Below are 19703 nucleotides of genomic sequence, written 5' to 3'. Positions count from 1 at the left end.
CACCAGATGAAGGTCATACTAAATTTGTAGTTAGCCTATGCATAATGCAATGTATATTGTAATTATTTTTGAATAGTGCATGTTATAACAGCAGATTGACATACAGGTAATATGGCAGTTGGTGATGTAAGCAAAAATAGGGAGGCACTTTAAACATCATTGCAAAGGTGTAGTACCAACTACCAAGAGGTTTTACTAATAAAACATCTTTGATGCTACACTGCACTTCATATGAACTGCTGTACAATTGATATTTGGTGCATAATAATCCTGGATAGGTCTAAATACTGGTAAAACTTTTAAATTCAACCGGTCTTGGTTTCAAGACCTGCAAAACATCAATACTCAAATGGTCTGAAAAAGACCTTCCGATGTGGAGTCTTGAGATCTACAACACTGATATTTATCACAACTGTATCGTGAATATATTCTAAATGATTAAATCTTTTTATGATATTCTAAGAAAACACATACATACTACACTACCAAAAGCTTTGGGATAAAGCACCCTGAAATAGTATCAGACCCATACTCATTAAATCTGTATAAGACCCAATGGTGTACTGTTACATCATTTATAAATGTCAGGTAGCCAGAAAGAATCAGCTGGTGTTAGGATATTATGAGAAAATATCAGGACATTCATGGAAGAATGACTACCCATATGAGATTCAGCCAACCCACTCATATTTAAATCCAGTGCTGGAAATGTACTAAGAAACTAGAACTCAATTGAATATGCTAATAGAAAATACTGACTAAGTCACTCAGAATAATATACTTAAATCGATGCAAACTTTAAAACTTATCATGAAATGACACTACACATCTGGCATTAAACTCAACATCAGTACTTTTAATAAGATATTAGATCGCAAGTTCCATCCTGCTGGATTTTAAGGGAGTGCAGCAGACCCTAATTCACTCATCAGTCGTGAGTTTTTAGTGTCAGTTCTCATAGTGCTTTGAACAAAAGGAAACATTCATATGGAGTAATAAATATTGCTACTCATTGTTTTGTATGGACTGATCTGGGTCTGAAGGTAACCTGGAGAACATTTTGGATATGACAGAGGTATCCCAATCACAATGATTGGTGGTGTTGGTGTATGTGGGGGGTGATATCATAGCATAGGCTTGTTTTAGCTGCTTCGAACTTGGTCCACTGATAACAGTTAAGAAAGACATGAATGCCTTAGTACTGTGACATTCTGGGCAATAGTGCACTACCTGCATTGTTGAAATTCTTTATGGAAGGATCACATCTCTTTCAGCAAGATAATCCAGTATGTAATACCACATGACATGTCAAGCAGTGGTTTGAGACAAGTAACTTAGAGAATCTGCTTCGGCCACCACAGAACTCTGATATAAATAAAGCTGAAATGCTCTGGAACACGTTTGGACGAAAAAGACAAATGCTTTCGAAGAGAAATAGCATCTTTTGTACCAAATATGAACCGATGGTTACTGACAAAAGTTAGTAGGTATTCAGATTGTGTCCAATTCTGATGCTGGACCCACCCCCTAACAACAACAAAATATGACATCCCCTCTTCTCTAATAATATTTTTGGCAACAAAGAATAAAATGCTCGAAATCAAAAGAAGTATGTGGTGCACATGATGAGGTTAAATATGTAGGGTGTTTCAAATGGTAAGTTTAATTGGACATTTTAAATGTTGTTAAAATAGTGATGGGATGAAAACTCTTTGTTTTACTAATAAATATGCAACTGTAGTGTAAACTTCTCAACGGCAACTGACGAATGTTGCTAAATGCCACTGAAATGTTGTCAGGTCAGAGAAAAGAGGGAGAGCAGGATGCATGGGAATATGAAGTAAGCAATTAAACTTCAAAGCAAGTGTAGCAAGACAACTTTATGCAAGGAAAACTGAATTCAAAACAGGTGTTTTTTTTTCTCTATAAAACAAAAAAGAGGCTTATAATCATAAATATATGTTCTGAAGATACAGGAATGGGAAAAATCCTTATGAAGTGGTGGTATAGAAAACAAGGTATTAAGTTGGTGCTAGTATGCCATATTGGTCCACTAAAAGAACTAATGGCATACAAATATTAGACAACTGCCTAAATAAATAATTTTATTCCATTTTATCAACTTTATATTTATAATAATATTGAATTACATGTCCTACAATTTTTAAACAGAAAAAATATGGCTTATTTTAAATTGTACAAAACAAGATCTATCAAAAGAGATATTCCACAATACTAACCAACATATATCAAAAACAGAATGTCTTTCATCAGAGTCACTATCCAATGACTGTGATCCACTGATAGCACCTTCAACACTCAGAGGAGACTGAGGCAATGAGGGTCCATTACCCGATTCAGCATCCTCATCTTTACTTTCAGTTCCTTTGCCAGGTTGAATTGTTCGGATAGGGGACCTTTACAGAATAAGAATGAATCTGAAAACTCATTATAGAAAGCAAGCCGCAAAATAAACTGAATGAGAACAATAATAAATCCACACATAGGTAAATCAACATTTTCAAAAGTATTCACAAAGTTATTAATCTCCACAATACTAAATGGTTGTTTTAATCTTTTAAACTGGACTAAAGAAATATTCAAACTAAATAGTCCTAAACATGATCCTGTAGTAGTTTTTACAATAAAAGTATTAAATGTACAAATATCATGTGATAAAACCTTAATACGATCACCTACATTCTAGAAAGGTAACAAACACTTCATGTGGCTATTCCTCAACACGATCTTGTGGTCTGAATAAACATAAATATTAAACAAATTCAACTTGTCCTCCACATGATATGGTCTTCATAATAATAAACTTAACTAGTCCTCATCATCATTTAGTTGTCTATACAATCACATACATCAAACATAGTCCATTAAAAAACACAGTCCATTTATACAGCACTACTCACTTCAGAAATTGACAACCCCATGCAACAAAATGTTCAGAAATCTACACGTCCCATCACAATCCCATAAAATACACAAGCAAATCAAATGTAACTTTTATTTACCAAATGTTTTACTTAACAATGAACAGTTTTTGACATTGCTGCACTCACCTAGTCTTAAAGAAAACGTAAAGCAATTCAAATATTTTTACCAAAACTTAGCATATCTAATTTTTGTGTATGACATAAGCAGCGAATGTCTAAGCTGAGATACAGTCGAAGTTGGAAAACCTTTCATCAATGTACTTGACCATTCTGTCAATTATTTTAACATTACTTGTTAAACTGGCTGCTGGTCCAATTTGATCTCAGCTTAATCATCCCAAAATTTTCTTTTTTCTGGATTGTACATCTTAAACTGCTGTATGTGTACACCTGAGTCATTCTTCAGTTCAACAAATCTTAAGACACACTGTTTCACTGCAGGCTGGACATGTATTGCCAGTAGGTCATTAGACTGAAAGAATTCTGAAAGATGTGATACTGGCTATAGGATATCTCTTAGGCTTTACTGTGTTTCGCTGAAACTGACACCAGTGACTGCAACAAGGACCTTCCTTGTTTTAACTGCAGATTCACCACTAATTTGACCTAAGTGCAAAAACTACAACCTGCAGGTTTTGCTGCTTGGCATTTAGATTTACTTAAGATCCATCGCACCTGTTTCACAATAGTGAAGTGAGCAAAAAATTATCTATAACCTTTCCAATATATTTTGCATCTACTCACTTTTTTGGGCTTTTGAGTAAAATTTAAAAATCTCTTTCAAACTGAGCATTGTAAGACATAGAATTCATTGCATCTAGAATAGCCAACTGGAAGTTGGAAGCTACACAGTGGAAGGATAGTAAAATTGATTTATCTTTTTCTAGTAGTGATGCACCACCACCTTTGTGATCCATCATAATAACTGTATCATCCAAATTTACTGATATTAATGTTAGACCTGGTTTTATTTGGAGACTGTCAGATCCAAAGATAGATTCTTAATTCTGTTAAGAATACCATCTAAGACATCTAATGCATGTGCATGTTCCAGTGGAATATGATCTTCTAACACTGTATAGGGATTCCCTCCATTGACAACCTTTACTAGAACAGTTTCCTGTTAAATGATGACATTATTTGTACTTGCATCGGCTATAGTACAGATGAGCCTTGATCCACTAACCATATCTTTTATGTCACATCTAAGAGCTTCTGCCACACATCTAATGAATTCAGAGGCTTTCCTTCCACTGGTGTAATTGTCTCCAACATCCACAACAGCCTTCTCCACTACTTCGCACAAAATTATATGTCTGATAGAGGTTTGCATTGTTTAGCAAATAAACATGAATTGTTCAATAACACTCTTAATCTCTTCATTTCCACCTCATTCAGCTTGTAAATTGTCTGTACAGTAAAGGGTTGTACCCCAGACGAAGTTGTAGAACTAGAAGAACTCACTGTCTCTATAGCAGCACTATCTGATTTTATATTCTCCTGATTACCATGACACACATGCCATGTGAGATGTGTGATCCATTTAACTCAATATGAAAATGCTCACATCCATTCAAGAAAGCATTCATACCTGATCCAAAGTGACTAGCTTCTGTTGTAGAATATTTCAGGCAAACCTCACTATACATTTTGGAGACTGATTTACCCTAGGACTGGCTTTCCTTGAGAACTAACCACGGCCAAGTGTCCTTCTGAGACCGAAACAATCGTTTTTTTTATTTCCATCATATTTTTATCCTTTTATGACAGATAATTGACAACTGCTGCTACTAGCAGTTTCATTATCATCACTAGTAATTGGTTTACTGGGCCATTTCTTTTTTGCCCCCTTTATCCTCACTTCTTTTTTTTGCTGAACCCAAAATTTAAAAGACTCTGAGACATGACATACCCTTTCCACTAAAAATTCAGCTCTATTGTTTCAGGTTACATTTTTATACTGTGCTTTTTAACTTTCTTTAGAGTAACCCTGGTTTGTGCATCTTGATTGGCTTCAAACAGTCACGTGGTGATGAAAGAAACTGTGAATGAATTTTAAACAGTGTTTTTTGAGTAGTGAAATATGAGTGAACATTCTTTTCAATGCTATTCAGCGAGGGAGAGAAAAATTTAATGTCTTCACTGCAGAGCAACATGAATGAAAGTCATCATTCTTTTCTGTCTATGTGCAAGTTGTTTTATTTAATGTAGTTATATATATGAGTTACCTGTCAAACTAGTTACTTTGAACATTTTGAATTTGACATAGAACCATATTCTGTATTCCACTTAGACTTCACTCAGAATGTTTTTTGTTCTTGCTTTCACTTCACTTATGGAATATGATGTGCTGGAATATACATAGATATCTTATTATTAATGTAGTATTTGCCTATTTATTACTGTGTATAGACAGTATGTGTAAATTATTTTTACCAGTCAAACTACTTAGGTAGAGTATTTACTATAAAAACTGATGTAACTGATGTGATGATCTGTTTTAAGGTTCATATTAATACTGCATTATCTTATTGTATAATTTACCAAATAATTGTAATGTCAATCCTTCATAGTGCTAAGAATAACAAAAGTACTGTTTAATTTTTCTTTTTATTAATTCAACAAAACACCCTCTGCAACCATTTCACATCGAAAAAAACATGGAAACGTGGCCGACATATCCACTCTAACACATGCCCACACCCTCTTGTTTCACACACACATAAACATACATACATCTGACCAATAAACAAAACACATTAAACAAACAGGAACAGTAAATAATAACAAACTGCGGAGGTTCCCTCAAGTTGTTGTCGCTACAGTATATTTTGTATTTTATTCATGATGCAAACTTGTATGCAAGTGAGTGCTCCTTTTCTTTCTTTTTTTTTTTGTAAGAGATAATGCAAGTTATTTCTGTAAAGTTGTGGAAATTTTCTACTGATACCAAGATGAAGGACAAGAAACATATCACTGTAACCCTCCTTGACAATAGATACCTCTGAACACTTTATAAAGAAATAAACATCAAAATAAGTACAAAGAAATTACAGACACACAACCATGTTCTCTTATGTCAAAGGTCTCTATGAAAATGTACAAGAAATACAGCATAAAGTTAGAATAGTATTCAGAAACCACAACACAACATAACTACAGCTAGTACACATTAAACCACAAAAGGCCCAATGAAAGTTAATAACTCATGAGAATAATAGACATACAAGACTACAATAAAAATGGAATTATACAAACACAATGGGATATGAATACACATAAAAAATATAAAAATAAACTTTATACATATACTTGAATCATAACACACTCAGTCAAACTCTCAAAAGCATTCAAATAGTCATTTCATTCAATCCTACTGGGGAGATCCCAGACAACTGGATAACATTCCAGCCTTTATATCAAGGAGACACAGAATCAGATGACAGCTGCTACCATCCAAAACACTCCTTTTCAAGACATTCTTAAAGACTGCAGCAGGTTATCAGCCAAAATGTAGAATATAAACTAGTTAGTAATTAGTATCTAATTAATGACAAAAAGTAACTGATAAGAATTAAACTTTAGGTGAACACATAAGCTGCTAACCATGACAACAAGTAACATATGTTGTTACATTTGAGTAGTTAGATTACAAATGCAGAACACTAGGAGGTGTTAACTGAATTCAAAAATGAAACAAGCAACATTCTGAAAAGGGCATACTGCATGTACAATGTCTAGAAAGTTGACGTAATCAGTCAGTGTTTATCAGTCAAACTCAAATTAACCTACATGGACCCCATTAGTAATTTTAAAAACACATTCTCTAAACACTTTATTTACCAAATTGCTTTTGGGTCTTTGACTTTATTAATTACAGAGTCACTAAAATAACATAAATGTAAACAAAAACACCATCAATATTGGAAAATAGTCCTACTAATTATATGTGGAGGCCTTTATGTATTTTACATAGAATATGAGGGATTTTTCCACCAAATTTTTGGTCAGCGTTTTATAATGAGTGTTGTATAATACAAAAACATACAATTACTAAAGTAGATGCAACATTTAGACACCATCAGTAGAGAACAGTATAAAAATAAGTTGATAATTTGAAGGTTAAGAAAAGCTGACAACAAGAGTACAAAGAACAAGAGATTGGAATATTGAGTATAGGTACATAAACTTGAGATTAAACCGTGATAATGGCTCTAGCAACATTAGCCATATTTGGCAAGGTCTATTCACCATTCATACACTAGACAAGACTTTACCTATCACCTGCTGACACCATTTCCATTACATTTAATCGCTGTGTTTTTTGTCTTTGTAACAATATATAAACCTTATATTGCTTAGTACTGACCATACTAAGTTATTTCAACCCATTGGTGAGAGAGGTTTCACAAATCCTACCTGAATTTTGATAAGTACAAAGCTGCTACTTCAGGATTTAAATTATCAGGATTGAGATCATCCAGATAAATACCTTCAGATTCAGGTTTATGATGCATTTTTTTTGTTGTTCTCATGAAATTCAACACACCTCCAAGTAGTGACTTTCTCTCATCTGTAATAATATGGAAATTCTGTATCTAACCAATAACTTAAATTATACCACACAAAATGTAAAAACTGTACTTTTAGTACATTTCCTGATGTCATAGGTAAAATTATATAGCATACAACAGGTTCCATCTATACTAAGCAACATGTTTGGAAATTGTTGTATTACTATTAACTATATATTTCTTAGAATATCAACAAACTTTTCAGCAGTGATGATATAACTGACACGTGTACTTGCCTGGTCAGAATGTCAATCTTAAAAAATAACTTTCTTCATTCTTACATGCAGATATATTATACATTGGTATAAATGATTTTTTTTGTAGTTTTTACAGAAGCCATGGTCAGTAAATTACTTTAACTGTATTAATAATACTAGTATGAAAATAAATTGCTAATGTCACTGGTTAGGGTGAGTAATTCATTTAATTATCTGTTCAAATTGACTGATTCCATATCTCTGAAGCTATAGATAATAATGCTTACTATAATTCTGAATTTATCATGTATATCTTAATGAAAATTGGCAAACTTTTAGTAAACATTACAAAATCTGACTTTTTAATAAAATATTTTCAATAAATATTTATCTGTGAATTTCCAAATATTGCATAAGTATGAGTGAAAGGTGATTTTTCATGCCAACAGAAAAATATTTCATTTCATCTTACAATTTTCACATTTCATTTGCATAACCTTTAAAACCTCCTTAATGAATATGAGAAATCGATGACGAGGAACCCACTTTGAGACTAATAATGGCTGGAGACGGCTTGAATGGGTAATGAAGAAAAACTTTAACATAAGTTTAACATAACAGCAAATGTACAACGTTTCGACAAGGTTTTGTCATCACAACTGACAACAGTGCATTTACATTACTTAATAAAAGACTGAGATACAGCAACTAAGAAAACAAACTTGAAAGAACAAATCAGATTCACCTGACAATTTTCTATACAATGTTTTTAGATTACTGTCTTGAATAAATGTTAACATATTAAAAACTCCTCCAGGAATAAAAAAAAGACATTATAGTTTGAACAGCAGCACAAAACAGTCAAAGAATTTTTTAAACTTTTAATGAAATACTGACAAGTTCTGTTGTCAAACAAATAATTATGTTTACCAATTTTCATAATCATGAACAAGTAGTTATTTAGATCCATTTGCCGGCATAAGTAAATAGGTATTAAGATTTTATAGCAATTGAGTAGTGAGAAATGAGAAAAAGAAAATGTTTAAAAAATCAAATAAATAAATAAAATATATATACATACACATACATACATAAATAAATGCCAGTTGTCTTTTGGTAATACTGTTCATCTGTGTCACTTAGTAACAAAACTATATATACATATAAGATGCAAACTTAAAAATGCAGAAAACTATCTTAATTGTATAGGTTGCATCAGCTTACAGGGGCAAAGACTATCTTAACTGTATAGGAGAGTTTCGTGAACAGAGCTTGCTGAAGGAAAGGTGCCCCCCCCCCAATGGTTTTTATAAAACTCCAATCCATCATTTTTTTGGTGGATCAAGCAAAGCTAATATTTAATAAATAATGGAGTACAACATAACAGAATTTCATGGTATTGTAATTAAAGAAAGATACAAACGTGTTGATGGTCCTAAAAACTTACATTTATCTTATATTTATCGCACAATAAGAAATTGTTAGCAATGAAATTTGCAACAACAAAGGCTTACCACTTCCTTCAGATTTCTTTGGAAGTTCTTCCTCATCAGATGACAGTACTTCAGATTTTAAGTCTAAAGATGATAAAACTCTGACTTTTTCTTCTGGATTCCTCTGGGGCACCTTTGGAAACTCTCCCCATTTCCAGCTAACTGTGTCTGATTCAGTCTGACTCACAGCATCATATTTCTGGATCTCAAACTCAGAATCAGACTTTGGGCTAGGTGGTCTGGGTTTTGTTGGACTGGAAAAATGGAATTCATTGTTCTTGAAACTAAACTATTACAAGCATTATGAAAAATAAGAATATGATAAAATGTCAATATATGAAATATAATGTGAAATTTTAACCATAAAGTACAAATCATAAATCCATTAACATGAACCTAAATTAATCGTATCTTATATATCACCATCTTTAAAACATTTTGTAAAATAAAGTGGATAAAAATATTTTGAGATAAACAATTCAAATACTCAACAGAAATGAAGAACTGGTAACAAATGTAGTTATTAATCACTATAAGAAAAGTCATGTATTCAAAAATATTCATGTTTTATGATATCAAAGAATCAATAAATTTAAAAGTTAAATTATTCTTTTGGAAATTGGTAAAAATAAAGTTAATAATTATCTTGTAATTCAGCATAAAGAATGGATAGTTAAGATATGACGAGGAAGTTTCTGTTAACGCTTATAAAGGGATAATGCAAAAAAAGCTATTTTTTAAGAAAATGATATGATTAAAACTAATGGTGAAACATAACTGAAAAAATTAAGAACTTGGTACTTTAGCATGTGTACACATATTGGTTCATTCAAATGTGGAGATTTCTTACTGGTTACAAACTATCTTGTGAGCTAATTTTCACAACATTGGAAAAGATAATGGTTTGGTTATTGTTAATAAGCACAAACTACACAAAGAGCTATCCGTGCTCTGCTCACCACTGGTATCGAAACAAAAATATGTACAAGCCATATCAGTGGGATATAAGTGTGCTTCACTCACATTAAATCAATGGTAAGCTTGTCATTGTGGTTTTGTGTCCTAGTGGCTTATCCCTATGCTTTCTTTTTTATCTTTACAGTGTATGTAAATGCATTAAGTTTTATCAAGTAATAAAATTTACTAATAATCTTCCCAATACCTGATTATTAGTGTTAATCATATCATTTTTGATACACATCTTTTGACATTAAGTACTCAAACTCATTCTTTAAATCATGTTGCCTCACTTCTAGGAACTTGTTGTATGTAAAGATATGATACAGTAATGAATGGCACAGCAAATTCAAATTACAAAAGTATTTTAAGCATGTTATTTTTAAATGCGCATGTTTTAACCTCCTTACATTATGCATTTTATTTTTCTTTCTCATAAATACAGTAAAAGAAGACTGCTGACTGTAAGGGTTACAATGAGTAAATGCAAAGAATATGGATCATTGTTTTTAGAAACATAAACATTTCTCATTATGTGCAATCTTTGACTCATTCATCATATGTTTTCTTTTTAACACAGAAATAATTTGTATTATTTAAAAAAAACCTATTTGTACGTCAAATTCCAAGGCACTCTTCCTTTTGCTTATTCTGTTTTATGAACAAGTTTTCACCCATTTCTCTAGAACTAGTGTATACATTAATACAATTTTGGACATGAAACACTGAGATAGTCTACTAAAGAAATGTTAAAAATAAAATTATCAAGTAATGTCATGAAAGCAATATTTTTGATTCCTTACAAACATTACTCCTATATGTGGAGTTAGAAAATGATTTTTTTTAACTTTTACGATATAATCAATCTTTTTTTTTTTAAATATGCATATAGATGAAGCTTAACAAACCTCATGATTGGTGTAATATCACCATCACTGAAAGGATGAAAATCTCCCAAGTAGCTAGCAGAAAATCTACGTGTTGTCCACTCAACATCAGGAAGAGCAAGTTTGTTATTAGCAAGAGGCAGAGTGACTGACCTAGACAAGGTTGAAAGATTGTTGGAATCATCTAAATAATCATCATCCATCTTGAAAATGTCATCAACATCATCATCAGGCACACAATGCTCTTGAGAAGAACCAACTTTATATTCCAAAGAATCTCTTCGTTCTAAATGACTGATAACTTCTTGACTACGAGGTCGTCTTTTGTTGCCAATTTTTCTTTTTCGCTTCTTTCTTGTTTTGACTTCTTCTTCTATGTTAAATGTAACATCCATAGGCAGCTGTCCTGATAACAGTCTATTAAACTGGTTACTATGAGTGTCTTCATGGCCTCCAAGTGATATATCAGTTTGTACACCAACTGATAACTCATCAAAGGTCTTTTTTATTGGCACAAAATTGGGAACTCTCAGGTTAAAATTATTTGATGGACTAGTTGGGCAACTAGAGATTATTGGGACTGTTAGAATTCCAGACTGAGATGATGGTATGGTATTAACAACTGTAGTTTGGAAATTGGTTTCAACTTGAATACCTTCTTGGGATAACAAACCAACAGCAGAAATTTCTTGTCTTTCAACTTCAACATCCCTACTCCCAAACTGAGTAGTGTAATGTTCATTTGTCACCATACCATGGATAAACTGATCAGAATCCTGCACTGTAAAGGTTGTTTCCACTTCACCAAAATAATCATTTTCTGGTTTGTCATTTCCAGGAAGACACAATGCAACTTCTTTATGATCGCTTTTACTGAACTCTTTTAAATTACGTAATTCTTGACCAATATCTGGACATGATGGGATAGGGGAAGTTGCCAACTCACTGGGAACCTTAAGGTGAGATGAGACCAACTTAAAATAAGCAACTTCAAAATACTTGTTACAAATAATATTAAAATGCATTTAGATATAATAGATGGCTGCTTCAGTAAGTTAATGTACAATATAAAAATGTATCACAATCTGCCAAGTTACTGAACTTAAAATTTTACCTTTAAAATAATTTAATAACTGTACTGCAAGTTAACTTACTAAAGCAGCTCTTTCGTCTAGAGTTTACTTCAGTAAATTAATGTCTTCAATTGAATTAAAATGACGCAAGTAAGCAAGATAAATACTCAACCCAGATATCTAGTTGTTAGATTATAGTTACAAAGTAAATAAATTTATTTATTTAATTTCTTAATATTTGCACCTATTGTCAGATTTCACTAAAAGCACTTATATCTCACACACTTTAGATTGTAACTGAATCAATAAAACGTTATAAAGCCCCCCCCCCCAAAAAAAATGGGTTGGTACCAATTCTACAAAAATAATAGGGTGGAAGGTTATGTGTTTTTTTACTTTTTTTATATTCATTTGTTATTGATAATGTTAAATCAGTTGTATACATAATAATAATAGTAATGTCCATGAAACATAGTGATTATATCAGGTTTCAGTAATCTTTGGTTTAAGATATATAATTTGGTCACAAAACATTATATATATCTGTCCATTTATCTATAACATACTGGATATATGTCAACAGTAATTTTTCCAGTTATTTCATGACTTTCCATTTTGAGCTTTAAAAAAATTAACCAGCTAGTATTGTATATGAATAAAATATCTCCCTTTCTTATTAACTAACTTCCAAGTTGAAAGTCGAGAACAAATGTAGAATGAAATACATGAAAGTATTCTTCTTAAGTGGATATCTAGATAAACTATTTAGAGGATAAACTTCTTTAATAAGGATCTGTAAATAGACCCTTTAGATAGAAAAGGAAAGATTATGTTCAGAGAAGAATTTATACCTTCCTATAGAAAAAAAAACAATAAATACAACACAATATGTTGAAGTAATGCATAAGCTCAACCTATATTAATCCAATGAAAAAGGAATTGTGAATCCTAAAAAGTCACATACCCAGAAAAAAATTATCTAAAAGAAAATGAAAAACAGGGAAATGTACATGGAAAACTAATGTCATAAGTCAATTAGTGACAAAGTTTTAGTATAAAAGTCACTGACGATTCACTATTAGCCACGTAATAATGACTATTTCTATTACAAGTAGTTTCTCAGATAAAGCAGAAAGTTACCAAGAGCATAATCTACCTAGGAAGCAAAACAACACAAGGGAAACTTGTTTACCCAGAAAAAACATAAACAGAAATAGTTGTGGAAAATGTGTGTGCTTGTGTGTAATTTCTAATCTATCAGAAGAAGATAAGATACTCAAAACCTAATGCCTCTGAACAATTATAAAACAGTTTTACTTCTTTTCTCTGTAGATTTTATTATAATGGAGCTTGTGATGTATACGTCCAAAACTTGATTCTCGGAAACTACTGCACCAATAATCACCAATCATAACTGAGTAATATTTTTATAACTAGGCAGTATTTTTATAACTGAGTAATAAATAAAACCACTGGAATTTCCACAAAAATAATATGTTTCAAATTTAATCAATAAAAATTACAAACAAAAGGAGTAAGTTTCAGATTTAACCAATAAATATTACAAATATAAAACATTCAAAAAACAAACTTAAACAAAATTTTTGTTTTTCTTTAATGAAAATCTCATGAGTGTTGCAACAGAAAAGTAAGACACTTTCATTGATAACTGCATCTACAAAGAAATACTTCAATAAAACCTACTCTGTGATGTAATGCTGTGATGATAACTCATTTTTAAACTAAAATTTCAATAAAATCCTTTTACTCATGGTTGGTGAACATTATTGATGTCAAGTATGAGTATATTGTTGTAGAACTGTCAGACAATTCGAGAAAAGGCTACAGGCCCAATAGCCTTCCGCGGGAACTAGCAGTTATACCTGCCCGGAAGGTGGGTATTTCTGTTAGTTATTAATAAAAATGTAACTCAGAGTTAGCTTTTTCAGGTATATAGTTCAAAGAAAAAAAAAAAAAAGGTTATGCACAATTTCCTTATGAAAAACAAATTTAAGAAAAAAAATCTAAATCTAGTAACACTTACTTGTAAACTTGCAATTTAAAGTTCTTGGTTGTTAAAATCATCTCATGCTATTGTTGGCATGCAAGTCTAATTTTAGTAAATTTTTGCTTTTTGTTTCTTTAATTCATATTGGTGGTAACATTGTTAGTTGTGCATTAGCAAATGGCAATTTATAAATGAATAGATGGAACATAGCATTGTTAAGTGTAGTGATAATAAAAAGAATCAGGATTTTAAATAAGAATAGTTTCTGTAGTTATCCTTAATCACACCAGAAATTAAAAATGAGCAAAGTAAAAAGATGTTTGGGCCATGAAATCAAAGTTTAAATCAATAAACATATACCTTGGTTAAGGATTTAAAGTCCGCTCTGGCATTTGCAACACCAGAAGAAAATAGATATTTTTGAGAAGTAGGTGTACATACAACAAAGGCAGAATCACAAAGCTTAAATGCCAGAGAAACAACCTGATGTCACATCTTAATGAATCAAATGAATCATGAGTTAAATAAACATAAAAGGCAAATCACTGACACTTTAAGACATAAGGTAAAAAATGTTTGATTGAAAAAAAGAGAGATATGCCTCAGAAATTATCTGTAATAAAACAAAGGGTCTCCCTGCACATGGACAATTGCAACAAAGATTGATTTCAAAGATACAAGGTAATGTGTTTCAATTGGAACTAAATTATAATGCTTTTTTTTTTTAAATATATGTTCATTGAAATGTTAATTTTTTTTCTATAACTTAATAAAAGTAACTTCAAAGAGTTTGACAGTTGTAAGCCATAATGAAGTACTAAATATTGAAAATATCACAAATGACATTAATTTAAAATTATACATCACCGTTTCTTCTTCTACTGCTTCAACAAAAAATGCTTCACCAGACTCTCCGAGTTTCATATGAATGTCTATCTGTTCTCCATTCACTTCTATGTCCACCTTGATATAAAAAAAATATACATTCAATTAGATATTATTAATCACCTCTATTTTATTTAGCTACCTATTCAAAGAAATTTATCAATGTTCTCTTATTAATTCCATACATAAATGTGACAACTACACACAAAACTTGAATTATTCTTAGAACAAAATTAGATTTAAAAAAATTACAAAAAATTTTCTTGACATCAACTGTGTAATTTTAATTAGTCTAACTTCTTGCACACATTTCCATTCCTGCAATAGAATCAATAGTATAAAAATGCTGAATGAAAGCCATAAAAACTTGCCTTTGTTAATTCTATCACGTCATCAACTTAAAACACTCAACTTTCAACCTAATTAAGAAGCTCAGCTGTGGAAAATCCCATGGAGAAAATGGACCTAAATTTTTAGAGGCTGCTCATTAAAATCAATTTTCCAATAAAAACTAATAATTTCTTTAACATAATTTTTTGATTAAATTTTGCTAATGTAGATATAACTACCCAGCTGTACATAACCATATGGTAGATAAGAGTGGAAAATCTGCAACAGAAATACAGAGAATACAAGTGATGTGTACATCCACGTAGCAGCTCGTATAATCAACATCACTAAGTATGCTTAAAACACAAGTTCCTACATCTAACTCAGGTATAAAATTAATACATGATAGAACTGGATGTTTATTGAGATCTCACAATTGATTACATTCAATGAACTGATTCTACTCTAATGAAACAATGGTAATAATCAGAAACATTAACTTTGATTAGTTTTTTTTTTTTTTTATGAGTCATGACATTAATTGATTAAGCTGAACTATCTTGAATTAATCAAAAATAATTATGAGAATTCATAATAGCAATATCCAAGTTAGTTGAATAGTAGTAATAACCAGAAACACTAATTTGGACTAGTTGACTATATTTGTAACAGTAACCAATTTAATCATAATTTTGATTATTTGGTTATTTTATGTGACATTACTCAATATAATCAATGATCATATGTAATCAATTATAACACTTAATAGAGTTAATCAGCCATCTCTATTAGATAGTAATAGAATTTCCAAAAGTAATTTGCAAAGTGTTAAAAGAAAATAACCGTTACAAACTAACATTATTATCACAGGTAAATCTGAGATAAACAGAAGTTATTTTTAAATCAACATTCAGATATCTGCACAATAACAATGCATTACAATTATTGTCTATGGCAAGAACTTCTTGTATTTTAGAGTTACACAAAAGTCATTTTTGTCCTACTAAGAGATTATTATTGCAAGTAGTTCTACAAAAACATCAGTACTCCGGAGACCAGTGCCATTAGAACATCATTAAAAAAAACACAAGCTATTGCAGTCAGAACATATCTAACCCTTTCGTTTTATTCACACTATCTAAGTTAAGGGTTAAATTATGAACCAGAACCAAAAAACATCAAAATAACATTTGATTTGTGACACAGACCCCTCAATGTCAACATCAATTCTTTTAAAAAATTCATATTAACAACAAAAAATAAAATAATATAATGTGAAACTTAAAATACAATTAAACAATGACAAAAAGAAAAACTTTTACCTTTTATTTAAGATGCCAATGGATTGTTTTAGAAAAAAATCACAAATTTATTTTATGTTAATTAATAAGCCTTAAAAAACCCTGCCTCTGAAACATATACCAATTTTTTTAGTGCCATTTCAAAATTTCACCTCTCCCTAACACATAGGTGTAGTAGTTTCATCTATTGTTTTAAATTCATACTAAATCAAATATATATATATATATATATATATATATATGTGTGTGTGTCTCTTTCAATCATTTTTTATTGCAAGTAACATTGCATGACAGAGAATTTGCTAATAATTACTTATGACATACACATACCATAAACTACAGAAATTTTAAAACATCACTATTGGACTTTATTAATTTCTACTGAAAAGTTGTTGAAGCTACTCTAACTGTTGTTCATAGCATAGAAAGAAAATCTAAAAATAAAATCAATAAAAGGATTGTGATAATACATTCTGATAAAATGACAGAACAAAGAAGGCAAGGGTGATTGTTTCTAATTGGATTCTTTTATATTTCTGCCACTACATATACATGTAATTGAATGAGTTAAGTATTCTATTGGCATTCATTAATATTTTACTGGATCAACAAAATAGTCAAATCTGGAGTATATAAAAATTTTAGGTTTGTATTTTGAAAGAAAAAGGTATCTCCTTCTAGTTGTAGTTTTCTCTCCACTACTTGCAGACTAAAACGAAAAACATTGAAGTCTACTTAATATTTTCTGCCATGAACGAGTGAAATTCCATTTAGTGTAATCATATCCAATACATGTTCTTACCCCTTTTTATAAAATTATAAGTTAGAACCTTTTTACTTTCTTCTATTTATATAATTTCCCACTCTTTTTTTTCTCTCCTGAATTATAATCTTTTAACACATGAAAATATTCCAGCTTAGTATCACATTGCTCTTCCACACATGAAAAAAAAACTTACCACCTTCTCCCGGCAACGTAAAACTCCAATTTTCCCAAAACGAACATGGAAGGGAGAACTGATATATGAACCATCAGGCTGTTTGACTACTACCACATCAATGGCTCCTGTTAATGTTGCAGAGTTGATCTCGCTGTAGAACTTTTGAAAATTGGATATGAACTTGCCAATATAGTTCATGCCTTGTGGTCTCCTAGGATTTTACAATACGAAAGGCTATCCTACAAAGACAGGGAAAGATAAAGTAAATAAAAAAAAATTGAAATAACAAAATCAACAATCTCAAATATCTTCCCTCAAAACACAGAAACGGTCTTTTAAACAATAAATGAGAAGGTCTTTCTACTGATTTCAGACATGTATAAAAAAATTCTATACATAATGAAACACAAAGGTTAATCAATAACAGTACAAAAAGTAACATATATTACAAACTTCTGATCATGTAAGCTACCTATATGGATCAGACGAAAAATAAAAGTTATATTTGCATTATCGAAAATAATCCTGTATAATAAACTGGTTAGAATTACCTAATGTTATAAATCAATACACCAGAAAACAAAAATTCATATCAATGAGACGAAACTACACTCGATCTGTCATATGCCTTTACTGCTAATAATAATTTTGGATGTAACTCCAGTAAGAATGCAAGTACAAAAACATACAAGCAAACAATAATAATTCTAATAACAGAACCAGATGATAATCATAATAGGTAAAGAAATATAAGGTCAATTAATAATAAACCCGACAACATGAATAGGAGAATAAATAAAATCATAAGCCATAAAATCAAACCAATGGCACAGAAAGGTTTTTGTGGGCATGGCAGTACATGTACTGCAACAATATATTTAGTTTAGACATATCAGTGACATAACAATATTAAAGATGTCAACTTTTAAAGTACTGAAATTGGTGAGATAGCCTCTCTTCAAAACTAGTGGGAAAAAGGACCCCCAGCAAGGTCTAGGTCTAGACTCTAAAGGAAGATACCTTAGATGCTCTTTACCTTCGATAATTTTTGAATGTAGAACTTTTCTGTTAAAACATTTTCAACACTGTCAGTACAATTCTTAGACACAATATAAAACCTATTTTATTTTTTTGGGGAGAGGGGGTATGCAAAACAAAAAAATTAGGCAAAATTTGAACATGTGCTTTAAAAGTTAATATTTCTGAACACGCTAATGAACAATTCTTTACACATATAACTTCCTATTAGATTTCTTACAAAAAATTAATATCACAAGATATTTAAAGTGATTCATATAATTACATGTACACACAAATGTGAGAGATGAAATGCAGTTTTAAACACAAATCTTAACATTATTCAGTAAGGCAAAGCTGTTATTCTTAAAACAGCACAGGTTTTTTTTTAATACATTTAGAACATTGATATCCCTTTTTACATAACATTATCTTATCTTTGATAAAGTAGCAGTCATAAGGAATAATTAACATTCAAACACTAAATCAGGAATATGTTTGAGCACTACATAAAAATGTGTAAAGTCTTCATATTTCATAGTGCTCATTATTATCCAGTACTATTTCATATGATGAAAAATGAAGTTAAAAATTGGATAGAAAGGTAACACTCTCTTACAATATCGAATAATATTGCATGGCTGTATATTTGCCTAAACAATTACCACAATTACTTACATTGCCATATACATCAGCATAAGCAAGTTTAAAAATCAGATTTTAATGCTTGTAAATATACTTTATTAAAAGGGAAACTATACATCAAAAAAGAGGGGACACTAAAGTAATATGATACTTACATAATTAGAAATTGCAATTAAAATTCAATGTTTTAATGTTAAACACACACATACACACACACATTCTTCCACAAAACCTAAATATCAGGAAATGATAATACCCTAAATTCTCATTAACAACCCATGAAGTATGTCTGTAATTCCTTAAATGCCTAATGAAACACATCAGACAATACTAATCATGTTGAAATGAACCAAGTTACTTGCCAACTACAAATTATTCATTTTATAGACTATAGTATTGTTACGTCTCCGTTTGTTAATTAACTTTCCGTAACTTCGTTCCGACGAAATT

The 19703-nt window shown here is 30.9% G+C and overlaps 1 protein-coding gene across 3 annotated transcripts in view; it reads right to left on the bottom strand.

Moving 5' to 3' along the window:
* The window catches only part of LOC106467096 (phosphatidate phosphatase LPIN2-like), an 89272-nt gene that overhangs the window by 40907 nt on the left and 28662 nt on the right, over window positions 1–19703 (bottom strand). For 2 of the 3 annotated variants that reach the window (XM_013927414.2, XM_013927415.2), the window contains 6 exons: window positions 17610–17830; window positions 15002–15097; window positions 11075–12006; window positions 9231–9463; window positions 7365–7518; window positions 2241–2417 (listed from right to left, as the gene is read on the bottom strand). In XM_013927414.2, coding sequence (XP_013782868.1) covers window positions 2241–2417; window positions 7365–7518; window positions 9231–9463; window positions 11075–12006; window positions 15002–15097; window positions 17610–17789 — 1772 coding nt within the window. In that variant the 5' untranslated portion in view covers window positions 17790–17830. The remainder of the gene's footprint in view (window positions 1–2240; window positions 2418–7364; window positions 7519–9230; window positions 9464–11074; window positions 12007–15001; window positions 15098–17609; window positions 17831–19703) is intronic. The other variant, XM_013927416.2, reaches the window with a different exon arrangement.

This window comes from Limulus polyphemus, unplaced genomic scaffold (assembly GCF_000517525.1).
Source record: "Limulus polyphemus unplaced genomic scaffold, Limulus_polyphemus-2.1.2 Scaffold2487, whole genome shotgun sequence".
NCBI lineage: Eukaryota > Metazoa > Arthropoda > Merostomata > Xiphosura > Limulidae > Limulus > Limulus polyphemus.
This window is presented reverse-complemented; position numbering and strand designations above follow the sequence as displayed.